Below are 13,801 nucleotides of genomic sequence, written 5' to 3'. Positions count from 1 at the left end.
AGGTTCCGGTCTTCGGAGCAAGGACAAGGGATCCTCAAGCAGCATTCGTGGATGTGCTGGCGGTGCCGTGGAGGTTTCGGCTGCCGTACGTGTTCCCTCCGGTGTCACTCCTGCCCAGGGTTATTTGGAAGTTCAAGCAAGAAAGAGGTTTTCTGCTTCTCATAGCTCCGGCGTGGCCCAGACGGCACTGGTTCTCAGACCTGCAGGTTCTATCGTCAGAGCGTCCAATTCTACTTCCACAACGCCCAGACCTCCTCGTTCAGGGTCCCTGTGTCTACCAGGACCTAGCCCGGCTGTCTTTGACGGCGTGGCTCTTGAAGCTTCCGTCTTGATAGCTAAAGGCGGTCATTTAAACTATTTTGCGGGCCCGGAAACCGGCTTCTGCTCGGATTTACTATAGGGTCTGGCATTCTTACTTTGTTTGGTGCGCATCTAACAATTATGAAGCTTCCAAGTTTAGTACAGCCAAGTTGTTGGCTTTTCTTCAGCAGGGCCTGGACTTAAGCCTGCGTCTGGCTACCCTCAAGGTTCAAATATCTGCCTTGTCGGTATGGTTTCAGATGTGCATACCTTTACTCAGGGTGTGTTGCGTATCCAACCTCCCTATGTCCCGCCTGTAGCTCCTTGGGACTTGTCGGTGGTTCTGGAGGTGTTACAAGAGTCTCCGTTTGAACCTCTTGGTTCAGCTGATCTTAAGTGACTTTCCCTTAAGGTGGTGTTTCTACTGGCTATTGCTTCAGCTAGAAGAGTGTCGGATTTGGGTGCCTTGTCCTGTAGTTCCCCATATCTGATATTTCACCGTGACCGGGCGGTTCTTAGGACTCGTCCCGGATATTTAGTTTCTTCGTTCCACCTTAACCAGGAGATTGTGGTTCCGGCACTTGTTTCTCCTGATCTGTCTCCCAAAGAGCGGTCTTTGGATGTGTTACGGGCTCTCCGTATCTATGTGAAGAGAACTGCTTCTATTAGAAAATCTGATTTTCTCTTTGTACTGTTTGGATTTCACAAACGGGGCTGGCCTGCTCACAAGCAAACTTTGGCCAGATGGATTAGAATGGTGATTGCACATGCTTATGTGAGGGCTGGTCTGTCAGCTCCTGCTCATATTACGGCCCATTCTACTCGGTCTGTTGGACCTTCTTGGGCGGCCCTACGATACTGCCGCTTCCCAGGATGCTTCCTTTGGGCGCCGGATTCTTGTGCCCGCTACAGTGCGTCCCCTCCCATAAGGAACTGCTTTAGGACATCCCCAATGTCTATCCTTGTGGAGCTCAGTGTACCCCGCAGCAGAAAACGAGATTTATGGTAAGAACTTACCTTTGTTAAATCTCTTTCTGCGAGGTACACTGGGCTCCACAAGGTGCCCACCCTGACGCACTTAGCTTCTTTGGGTTGGTATGGAATTAGCCGCTGACACTTCTCTTGTCATGAGTGTGTGGTGTATGTGGCTACTAACCGTTGTCGTCTCTTTTCCTGCTACTGCATTGGGCTGGCCACCTGTGCAGGGAGGCGGGGTTATAGAGGAGGCGGCGCTGTGCATTCTGGGAACAGTCAAAGCTTTGAGGCTGTTGGTGCCTTGGATCAAGATCCTACTCTACACCCCAATGTCTATCCTTGTGGAGCCCAGTGTACCTCGCAGAAAGAGATTTAACAAAGGTAAGTTCTTACCATAAATCTCGTTTTTTTTCATCCACTAGGGGTCACTGGAGTATTCTTGGGATATGGACAGGGTGTTAGCAGGGATAGGCACATTTAAATTAGTAACCCTCCACCCCCTTCATACTCCCAAGATACGTCCGGTTTTTCTCTGACGTCCTAGTGGATGCTGGGAACTCCGTAAGGACCATGGGGGATAGCGGCTCCGCAGGAGACTGGGCACAAAAAGTAAAAGCTTTAGACTAGCTGGTGTGCACTGGCTCCTCCCCCTATGACCCTCCTCCAAGCCTCAGTTAGATTTTTGTGCCCGAACGAGAAGGGTGCAAGCTAGGTGGCTCTCCTGAGCTGCTTAGAAGTAAAAGTTTAAATAGGTTTTTTATTTTCAGTGAGTCCTGCTGGCAACAGGCTCACTGCATCGTGGGACTAAGGGGAGAAGAAGCGAACTCACCTGACTGCAGAGTGGATTGGGCTTCTTGGCTACTGGACATTAGCTCCAGAGGGACGATCACAGGTTCAGCCTGGATGGGTCCCGGAGCCGCGCCGCCGGCCCCCTTACAGAGTCAGAAGAGCGAAGAGGTCCGGAGAAAGCGGCGGCAGAAGACGTTCCTGTCTTCAAATAAGGTAGCGCACAGCACTGCAGCTGTGCGCCATTGCTCTCAGCACACTTCACACTCCGGTCACTGAGGGTGCAGGGCGCTGGGGGGGAGCGCCCTGAGACGCAATAAAAACGATATAAAAACCTTACATGGCTAAAAAAAATGCATCACATATAGCTCCTGGGCTATATGGATGCATTTATCCCCTGCCAGTTTCCTGAAAAAAGCGGGAGAAAAGGCCGCCGTGAAGGGGGCGGAGCCTTTCTCCTCAGCACAAAAGCGCCATTTTCTTTCACAACTCCGCTGGAAGGACGGCTCCCTGACTCTCCCCTGCAGTCCTGCACTACAGAAACAGGGTAAAACAGAGAGGGGGGCACTATTGGCAGCTAATATATAAATACAGCAGCTATAACAGGGAGTAACACTTATATAAGGTTATCCCTGTATATATATATATAGCGCTCTGGTGTGTGCTGGCAAACTCTCCCTCTGTCTCCCCAAAGGGCTAGTGGGGTCCTGTCCTCTATCAGAGCATTCCCTGTGTGTGTGCTTGGTGTCGGTACGATTGTGTCGACATGTATGAGGAGGAAAATGATGTGGAAGCAGAGCAATTGCCTGTGTTAGTGATGTCACCCCCTAGGGAGTCGACACCTGACTGGATGGTAGTAATTAAAGAATTACGTGACAATGTCAGCACTTTGCAAAAAACTGTTGACGACATGAGACAGCCGACAAATCAATTAGTGCCTGTTCAGGCGTCTCAGACACCGTCAGGGGCGCTAAAACGCCCGTTACTTCAGATGGTCGACACAGACCCTGACACGGATACTGAATCCAGTGTCGACGGTGACGAGACAAACGTAATGTCCAGTAGGGCCACACGTTACATGATCACGGCAATGAAGGAGGCATTGAACATTTCTGACACTACAAGTACCACAAAAAAGGGTATTATGTGGGGTGTGAAAAAACTACCAGTTGTTTTTCCTGAGTCAGATGAATTAAATGAGGTGTGTGATAAAGCGTGGGTTTCCCCCGATAAAAAAACTGCTGATTTCTAATAAATTATTGGCACTATACCCTTTCCCGCCAGAGGTTAGGGCACGTTGGGAAACACCCCCTAGGGTAGATAAGGCGCTCACACGCTTATCAAAACAAGTGGCGTTACCGTCTCCTGATACGGCCGCTCTCAAGGAACCAGCTGATAGAAGGCTGGAAAATATCTTAAAAGGTATATACACACATACCGGTGTTATACTGCGACCAGCGATCGCCTCAGCCTGGATGTGCAGCGCTGGAGTGGCTTGGTCGGATTCCCTGACTGAAAATATTGATACCCTGGATAGGGACAGTATAATATTAACTATAGAGCATTTAAAGGATGCATTACTATATATGCGAGATGCACAGAGGGATATTTGCACCCTGGCATCTAGAGTAAGTGCGATGTCCATTTCTGCCAGAAGAACGTTATGGACACGACAGTGGTCAGGTGATGCGGATTCCAAATGACATATGGAAGTATTGCCGTATAAAGGGGAGGAGTTATTTGGGGTCGGTCTATCGGACCTGGTGGCCACAGCAACGGCTGGAAAATCCACCTTTTTACCCCAGGTCACCTCTCAGCAGAAAAAGACACCGTCTTTTCAAACCCAGTCCTTTCGTCCCTATAAGGGCAAGAGGGAAAAAGGCAGCTCGTTCCTGCCCCGGGGCAGAGGAAGGGGAAAAAGACTGCACCATGCAGCCTCTTCCCAGGAGCAGAAGCCCTCCCCCGCTTCTGCCAAGTCCTCAGCATGACGCTGGGGCTCTGCAAGCAGACTCGGGCACGGTGGGGGGCCGTCTCAAGAATTTCAGCGCGCAGTGGGCTCACTCGCAAGTGGACCCCTGGATCCTGCAGGTAGTATCACAGGGGTACAAATTGGAATTCGAGACGTCTCCCCCTCGCCGGTTCCTGAAGTCTGCTCTACCAACGTCTCCCTCCGACAGGGAGGCAGTATTGGAAGCTATTCACAAGCTGTATTCCCAGCAGGTGATAATCAAGGTACCCCTCCTACAACAGGGAAAGGGGTATTATTCCACGCTGTTTGTAGTACCGAAGCCGGACGGCTCGGTGAGACCAATTTTAAATCTAAAATCTTTGAACACTTACATAAAAAGGTTCAAATTCAAGATGGAGTCACTCAGAGCAGTGATAGCGAACCTGGAAGAAGGGGACTATATGGTATCTCTAGACATCAAGGATGCTTATCTCCATGTCCCAATCTACCCTTCTCACCAAGGGTACCTCAGGTTTGTGATACAAAACTGTCATTATCAGTTTCAGACGCTGCCGTTTGGATTGTCCACGGCACCACGGGTCTTTACCAAGGTAATGGCCGAAATGATGATGATTCTTCTTCGAAGAAATGGCGTATTAATTATCCCTTACTTGGACGATCTCCTGACAAGGGCAAGGTCCAGGGAACAGTTAGAGGTCGGAGTAGCACTATCTCAGGTAGTGCTACGTCAGCACGGGTGGATTCTAAATATCCCAAAATCACAGCTGATTCCAACAACACGTCTACTGTTCCTAGGGATGATTCTGGACACAGTCCAGAAACAGGTGTTTCTCCCGGAGGAGAAGGCCAGGGAGTTATCCGAGCTAGTCAGGAACCTCCTAAAACCAGGACAAGTGTCAGTGCATCAGTGCACGAGAGTCCTGGGAAAAATGGTGGCTTCTTACGAAGCGATTCCATTCGGAAGATTCCATGCAAGAACTTTTCAGTGGGATCTGCTGGACAAATGGTCCGGATCGCATCTTCAGATGCATCAGCGGATAACCCTATCTCCAAGGACAAGGGTATCTCTCCTGTGGTGGTTACAGAAGGCTCATCTTCTAGAGGGCCGCAGATTCGGCATTCAGGATTGGATGCTGGTAACCACGGATGCCAGCCTGAGAGGCTGGGGAGCAGTCACACAGGGAAGAAAATTCCAGGGCTTGTGGTCAAGCATGGAAACGTCTCTTCACATAAATATCCTAGAGCTAAGGGCCATTTACAATGCCCTAAGTCAAGCAAGGCCTCTGCTTCAGGGTCAACCGGTATTGATCCAGTCGGACAACATCACGGCTGTCGCCCACGTAAACAGACAGGGCGGCACAGGAAGCAGGAGGGCAATGGCAGAAGCTGCAAGGATTCTCCGCTGGGCGGAAAATCATGTGATAGCACTGTCAGCAGTGTTCATTCCGGGAGTGGACAACTGGGAAGCAGACTTCCTCAGCAGACACGACCTCCACCCGGGGGAGTGGGGACTTCATCCAGAAGTCTTCCAAATGATTGTAAACCGTTGGGAAAAACCAAAGGTGGACATGATGGCGTCCCGTCTCAACAAGAAACTGGACAGATATTGCGCCAGGTCAAGGGACCCTCAGGCAATAGCGGTGGACGCTCTGGTAACTCTGTGGGTGTTCCAGTCGGTATATGTGTTCCCTCCTCTTCCTCTCATACCAAAAGTACTGAGAATCATAAGAAGGAGAGGAGTAAGAACGATACTCGTGGCTCCGGATTGGCCAAGAAGAACTTGGTACCCGGAGCTGCAAGAGATGCTCACGGAGGACCCGTGGCCTCTACCTCTAAGGAAGGACCTGCTCCAGCAGGGACCTTGTCTGTTCCAAGACTTACCGCGGCTGCGTTTGACGGCATGGCGGTTGAACGCCGGATCCTGAAGGAAAAAGGCATTCCAGATGAAGTCATCCCTACCCTGATCAAGGCCAGGAAGGATGTAACTGCAAAACATTATCATCGCATTTGGCGAAAATATGTTGCGTGGTGTGAGGCCAAGAAGGCCCCTACGGAGGAATTTCAACTGGGTCGTTTCCTACATTTCCTGCAAGCAGGATTGTCTATGGGCCTAAAATTAGGATCCATTAAGGTTCAAATTTCGGCCCTGTCGATCTTCTTCCAGAAAGAACTGGTTTCAGTGCCTGAAGTTCAGACGTTTGTCAAAGGGGTACTGCATATACAGCCTCCTTTTGTGCCTCCAGTGGCACCTTGGGATCTCAATGTAGTTTTAGGGTTCCTAAAATCACATTGGTTTGAACCACTTGCCACAGTGGATTTGAAATATCTCACATGGAAAGTGGTAATGCTGTTGGCCCTCGCTTCAGCCAGGCGCGTATCAGAGTTGGCGGCTTTATCCTATAAAAGCCCTTACCTGATATTTCATTCGGATAGGGCGGAATTGAGGACTCGTCCTCAATTTCTCCCTAAGGTGGTTTCAGCGTTTCACATGAATCAACCTATTGTGGTACCTGTGGCTACTAGGGACTTGGAGGACTCCAAGTTGCTGGACGTAGTCAGGACCCTGAAAATATATGTTTCCAGGACGGCTGGAGTCAGAAAATCTGACTCGCTGTTTATACTGTATGCACCCAACAAGCTGGGTGCTCCTGCTTCTAAGCAGACGATTGCTCGTTGGATTTGTAGTACAATTCAACTTGCACATTCTGTGGCAGGCCTGCCACAGCCAAAATCTGTAAAAGCCCATTCCACAAGGAAGGTGGGCTCATCTTGGGCGGCTGCCCGAGGTGTCTCGGCTTTACAACTTTGCCGAGCAGCTACTTGGTCAGGGGCAAACACGTTTGCTAAATTCTACAAATTTGATACCCTGGCTGAGGAGGACCTGGAGTTCTCTCATTCGGTGCTGCAGAGTCATCCGCACTCTCCCGCCCGTTTGGGAGCTTTGGTATAATCCCCATGGTCCTTACGGAGTTCCCAGCATCCACTAGGACGTCAGAGAAAATAAGAATTTACTTACCGATAATTCTATTTCTCATAGTCCGTAGTGGATGCTGGGCGCCCATCCCAAGTGCGGATTGTCTGCAAAACTTGTATATAGTTATTGTTACAAACAAATCGGGTTGTTTATTGTTGGAAGCCATCTTTTCAGAGGCTCCTACGGTTATCATACTGTTAACTTGGTTCAGATCACGAGTTGTACGGTGTGATTGGTGTGGCTGGTATGAGTCTTACCCGGGATTCAAGATCCTTCCTTATTATGTACGCTCGTCCGGGCACAGTATCTTAACTGAGGCTTGGAGGAGGGTCATAGGGGGAGGAGCCAGTGCACACCAGCTAGTCTAAAGCTTTTACTTTTTGTGCCCAGTCTCCTGCGGAGCCGCTATCCCCCATGGTCCTTACGGAGTTCCCAGCATCCACTACGGACTATGAGAAATAGAATTATCGGTAAGTAAATTCTTATTTTTTTTGTGCCTCAACCGGGAAGGCACACGTGGAGTATTCTCCACACTTTACTTCTATTTTTGACCAGATTTTTTCTTTTTACACTCAATCCCTTCCCAGTTTATTAAGAAGCTTGGGTCCGGGATTGTGGGGGTCTTTCGCTGACTGCCATTTTAGCCTCGAGTCAACAATACTTTGGAAAAAGTGGTCAGCACTTCGGGGGTCCTATGTCTAATTTATTGACCGATGTGGACCACGTCTTGTATGTAGAATTAAAAAAAATTAACCTCTGATTAGGAATCCTGATTACACCCGTCCCTGACATACATTTAATTGTACAACAAACCTTTTTTAACTTGTTTTGAAAAATGCTGTGGCAACCTTAGCATGGGAATAGTGTAACAAAAAAAAAACTTAGTTGTGTGGTTTATCCTATCATGCTACTATGCAAGTATGTAAGACCCATGCTGGTTAGGTGTTGTTGACTTACAGGTTGTCTGTTTTGCAGCTGTACAATCCACGCCCAGCAATGTGTTCACTCAGATTGTCATTGGTGACGTTAGATCTCTGCATCAGGAAATGCCTGAAGTCTCCTCTCCTGAATCCACCATAACTGGATTGCCAAAGCTGACCACACAATCTACACGGCTGTTATTTGTCACTTCTCCAGCAGCATCGGGCAAGCAAGCCCCAGTCGTCGCCTACTCATCTGCTGTGAACATGACATCTTTATCTGCTCCATCACTCTCTTCAGGTGCCTTAGGCACTATTTCACCCACTAGAACCCAAGCTTCCTCTTCAGCTCTGTCCTTGACACCTGAAACAAAGCTTATAATAAAAGGCGCTTCTGTTTCCATCCCAGCAGGATTAGTAGCATCATCATCCAATGATGGCATACACACAGTGACTTTAACAACTGTTCCTTCTACTAAAAAGTCTGTAACCACACCATCCATACTATCTTCACCTTTAGTAAAAGCTTTACCTCCTCAAGTGACTTCAGCTGCCGCCTTTTGTGGTACTGATAAAGCCATTGCTACTTCATTGGCAAAAAGCTTGGTCACTTCTACTGATCTGCCAACACATGAATCTGTTGCTCCACTGGCTGGAACAAATATTGCACCATCACTGACATTGAAAACTGGTGAGATTTTGTTTTCCTATTCTCTCAGCAATAATTTGTGTTGAATGGTTTAGAAGCTGCTTTATGCTTAAATGTTTTAGCTAGTGCATTCCAACCATACACATAGTGGTGGTTTAAAGCTAAGCACTTTAAATGACATAGGGGGATATTCAATTAGTGTCGGATCATCTCCGTCACTGAGGATCCAACACTGCACTATTCTGTTGCAGGCCGTTTCCCCTCTGTTTCCGACCATTCATATCCACCCGCTCTTATGGGCGAAAATGAATGGGCGAAAACTGACCCATTTTCGACCGCTGTGGGGTCAAAAACACATGGATGAGCAGAGATTCCGCTTATCCATGTGTTTTTCGACATGTCAGAATTTTTGACTGGGTGGAGAAACGGCACTTCAATTGTATATTGTAGTATCGAAAAGTTCAGATTATCAGCGGGATGTGCCGTCTTTCCGCCCTGTCGAAACGTCCGACCCTAAATGAATACTACCCTTAATGACCAAGCACCTTATAATTTAAAGTGAAATCAGTTACTTTTTATTATTTTATTTTTTTTAAGGTGTATTTTAAATCTTTTGGGAACACTAATGCGCTAGGGTACAGAGCGGGAATGAGGATTGGAGGAGCTTTGTGCCGCACTGCTTTCTGTATTCTAAGGAGATACTGGGGCATTGGAATTGGAATTCTTCCTGCAGAGATCTCCTTTCCCCATAATCCTCAGACATTTCTGAATCTCACTCTGGTGTAGACAGAGGCCAACCTGGTCTGAGATACACACGTGTATTTATGCGTTACTTCATATTTCATTAATTGCCAGCACTGCTGTATGCCATATTTAGAATTTAAGTGCGCTGATGGATGGCATATTATAAATTGCGGGCATTGCTGTGTGGCGTATGAATTTGTGGCACAATTGTGTAGTGTATATTATGAATTTGGGGCATTATGGGAGCACAGATGTGTGGCATAATATTAATTTGGGGCATTTCTAGGAGTCATTATAATATACATATACATGTATATACACTGGGAACACTGCTCTGAGGCATATTACCAACTGTGTGGCATATACACTGGCAACACTGCTCTGAGGCATATTACCAACTCTGTGGCATATACACTGGGAACACTGCCCTGAGGCATATTACCAACTGTGTGGCATATACACTGGGAACAGTGGTCTGATTCCTATTACCAACTGTGTGGCATATACACTGGGAACACTGCTCTGAGGCATATTACCAACTGTGTGGCATATACACTGGGAACACTGCTCTGAGGCATATTACTAACTGTGGCATATACACTGGGAACACTGCTCTGAGGCATATTACCAACTGTGTGGCATATACACTGGGAACACTGCTCTGAGGCATATTACTAACTGTGGCATATACACTGGGAACACTGCTCTGAGGCATATTACCAACTGTGTGGCATATACATTGGGAACACTGCTCAGGCATTTTACTAACTGTGTGGCATGTACAGTACATTGGGAGCACTGCTCTGAGGCATATTACTGTGGCATATACGTTTGGAACACTGCTCTGAGGCATTTTACTAACTGTGGCATATACAGTACATTGGGAGCACTGCTCTGAGGCATATTACTGTGGCATATATATTGGGAACAGTGCTCTGAGGCATATTACTAACTGTGTGGCATATACATTGGGAACAGTGCTCTGAGGCATATTACTAACTGTGTGGCATATACATTGGGACCACTGCTCTGAGGCATATTTTGGATTAAGGACACTACAGTTTCTCATTATGAGACAAAGGCACAACGGCGTTGTTTGCACTAATACAGAATCCCATCACGGTGAGTAAAATTGCAATCTAAATATGTTTATCAAGATTTGCGTTTTAGGGGATACGGTCGTTAGGTTGACACAGCTTAGGTCGACCACTGAAGGTCGACATGGTCATTAGGTCAAAAGTTCGACATGAGTTTTTCACATTAAAAAAAACAAATTGGGGGGGATATTTTTCATACTTAACGATCCACGCGGACTACGATTGGAATGGTAACCTGTGCTGAACGAAGCGAGGCACCTTGCCCGAAGCATGGAGAGCGAAGCCGGTGCACTAATTGGGGTTCCCCGTCACTTTACAAAAAAAACTATGCCAAAAAAGTAAACAAAAAAAATGTTGACCTGTCGACCTAATACATGTCGACGTAGTGACCATGTCGACGTAGTGACTGTCGACCTAAGTTGTGTCTACCCAACAACCCATACCCCATTTATGTATTTGCTTAAGATTTATTCGGCAAAGAAACCCTACCTGTTGCTGGAAGGCAAACTGAGAAGAAAAATATTATGGGGGAGTTTCAAATGTTTGAAAAGTCAGCTGGGTGTCTGTTTTTTTCCTATCTAATAAACAGGAAAAAAGAGACGCCCAACTGACTTTTCAAACATTTCAATTCCACCCTTTGTCTCTCTCTCCAAAGTAATTTCTTTAATATGGCACTCCAAGAGAAAAATCTGGACGTCCTTGGTATAGAGGGTGCTTCGAGGAGTTTATTACTTGAAATACTCTTCCGCAACTCTTCTCCCTTCATATTCTCTCCCATAGGTAACTCATTGTCTACTAGAGTAGGATGCTTTATTAAAGAGCTATTTACACCTGTATTAGGGAGAGAGGTACTATAACCAGGCACCAGTCTGCGAGGTATACCTCTTGGGACTATTTAAATTAGCCACTGAGAAGGAGAGTGCAGGTACCTTTTGAGAACTGGCTTATGGAAAGGAGGGTGCCAAAATTGGGGGGGAGTGGGGAACAGGGAGATGGCCTGTGTCACTGTCCCAATCAATAGTGCTCTGGCCACTGGAGCAGGGTCCTGATGGATGATAAGAGCGCTGCACCACTGCCAGCCACTCAAGTAAAGTTAACCAAATAAATGAAAGTAGAAAATTAGCTGCAGCAGCATCTACAAAAAAAACGTGGTCCGCTCCGTTGGGCACCAGAATGAAACTTCTGTTACAGGCAGGGGATTTGGTATAGGGGAGGAGAAGCCTATGCTGGGTAAAACGTTAACACTTTTTGGTGCCCAGGTTCCTGCAGCTCCACTTGTACACATTGATCCAATATCCCCCATGGATGAAAGAGAAACATCTTTTGCACAGTTGCTCATTGTTTGATCCTTCACAGACTTGTACAACTGCAGGACTGTACAGCTACAGCAGACTCCTGAGTTCTCCACTGGGGATTGGGAGGTGGTTGATTCGTTCAAGGAGAATTCCCTGTACTTCAGATTTCCACCACATGACAAGGGGCCTGATTTTGAGTCTTGACTAATCAATGGCTGCTTTTCTGTATGGCATCGGCAGGCTACTTATGCATGAATCCTCTTGGATTCGCCGAAAATCCATGTGTTTCTATGCACGGTGCAATAGATCCATCTGAAACAGCCATTGGATTTCCGTCTGCACACTAGGGTTGAGAGTGAAAGCTGTCTTACACGCCTGTGACACTCCTACAAGATGGAACAGTTCCATCCGCACAAGTAGTTTCCATCCGTGTGCATGTGCCTTAACCGTTATCACCGTTATACTGTGTGTGCACACGCTGATTTCTTTCTTTACTTCATGTGCAGTTTACTGAAATTCACGTCCAAGTCAGAATCATGCTTGGGTGACTGTGTGGCAAGCACTACCCATTACAGCCTGACAGTACACGGAGTACACCTTCTTTCCCTTTGTTGGGCGACTTACTATAGAAAATTGTAGATCATCCTTAATTCTATATATGTGGCTGAAGAGTACTTTCTCAGACCCATTTTAGCCTCTGCATGGGTTAGCAAGGTAGTGAAGTGATCTGAGTAGCTGTTGGATGGCATGCAGTCAGGCAGATGTAGGTCTGAAATTCTAACAGTCTTCCATTACATTTAGGAAGCAGCCACATGGTTAGGGGAAGCAGCTTTAGATGTGTTTTATTGAAGCTAAGATTTTAGTCCCATTAGGGCAATTGCATTAAGCCTGTACGAGGGATAAAGATGTGATAAGTGCAACCCTTCTCCAGGCTTAATATATCTGCGCCATTATTCTCTATGTTATGAATGTTTTGGCTTAGGGACTGTGCAGTGTATTAAGAGTGTAAGTGTACTTTCAAGGCCGCAACCTTTTTTCATGTCCGGTTAATTTCTTATTTGACAAATATACAATCTTAAGGTGTGTGTGCACGGTGAGATTCAGGCTAAACCTCGATTCTCACTAATCGATAGGGACTAGGTTGGTATTGCAAGCAAAGATGACTGTGCTTGTGATACTGGCTTTGTACGATTTTGGCTGTCAGTTTTGACTATATCTTTTATACTAGATAGTCCAAATTTACTTGCCTGCATAGTCTATCTGGGCTTGCGATACCGACCACGCGGGATTGCACATCGGCATCGCAAGGTGACTTTCACCGTGCGATCTGCACTAACTTTCTTTGCAATTTGGACTGTATAGTCTAAATCGCAAAAAAAATCTCACCGTGTGTACACACCTGAAGAAAACACTTACCGTAGTTGGAATGTGTGTCAGTTGTTGAACCTATTTAAAATATTACACCCTTCATTATAGACTGCTGCTTTCAAGTTGTGATGTGCTGACCCCCAGTAGGAATTATACAGAAAAAGGAATTGGAAGCGCTGTCCCAATATTATCAGGGGTTTTATTCAAAAGCAATTAATATCAAGCACAAATAACACAATTTATAAAATCACATAAACTCAATAGTCTGAAATCCATATAGAACTCTCCTTTACAAATTACATATACAGCACATGGACGTAGTAGCACTGCAAGTAGCTGAACTGGAGCAATTTCTGTAATGTTAGTTGTTCCTTCTTTTAGACACAACTGCATGTAATGGACACAGTCTCAATTTGTATCATGTAGATAGAGTATTAAACATGCAGATTGATATTGTAAATGCTTACACAGTTCACATTACTTATGTAGCAGCCTCTGCCTTGATACAAATAATCACACAGCCTCCAGGAATATTTAGAAAGCTTCTCACCCACATAATTGTAATAACTCCAGACTTATCCGAAGGATCCTATTGTCAGACCACCATTATTCTTTGTTAATTAGTTGCTAATTGGGTCTGATATAACTAGCTTGAATCCTCCCGTTGGAATTAGTGGTGAGTATTTTATAATAGTCACAGTTTAATACCCAGATAGGGTTGCGC

General features: G+C 46.4%; 1 protein-coding gene across 12 annotated transcripts in view; it reads left to right on the top strand.

The window, feature by feature from the left end:
• The window catches only part of MGA (MAX dimerization protein MGA), a 428,176-nt gene that overhangs the window by 273,642 nt on the left and 140,733 nt on the right, over positions 1-13,801 (top strand). For 11 of the 12 annotated variants that reach the window (XM_063947913.1, XM_063947912.1, XM_063947915.1 and 8 more), the window contains one exon: positions 7,980-8,615. The exons of the other annotated variant lie outside the window; for it this stretch is intronic. In XM_063947913.1, coding sequence (XP_063803983.1) covers positions 7,980-8,615 — 636 coding nt within the window. The remainder of the gene's footprint in view (positions 1-7,979; positions 8,616-13,801) is intronic. 12 annotated transcript variants of the gene reach the window in all.

Source organism: Pseudophryne corroboree, chromosome 12 (genome assembly GCF_028390025.1).
Source record: "Pseudophryne corroboree isolate aPseCor3 chromosome 12, aPseCor3.hap2, whole genome shotgun sequence".
Lineage (NCBI taxonomy): Eukaryota > Metazoa > Chordata > Amphibia > Anura > Myobatrachidae > Pseudophryne > Pseudophryne corroboree.
Note: the sequence above shows the minus strand (reverse complement) of the source record. Positions and strands in the feature narration are given on the sequence as shown.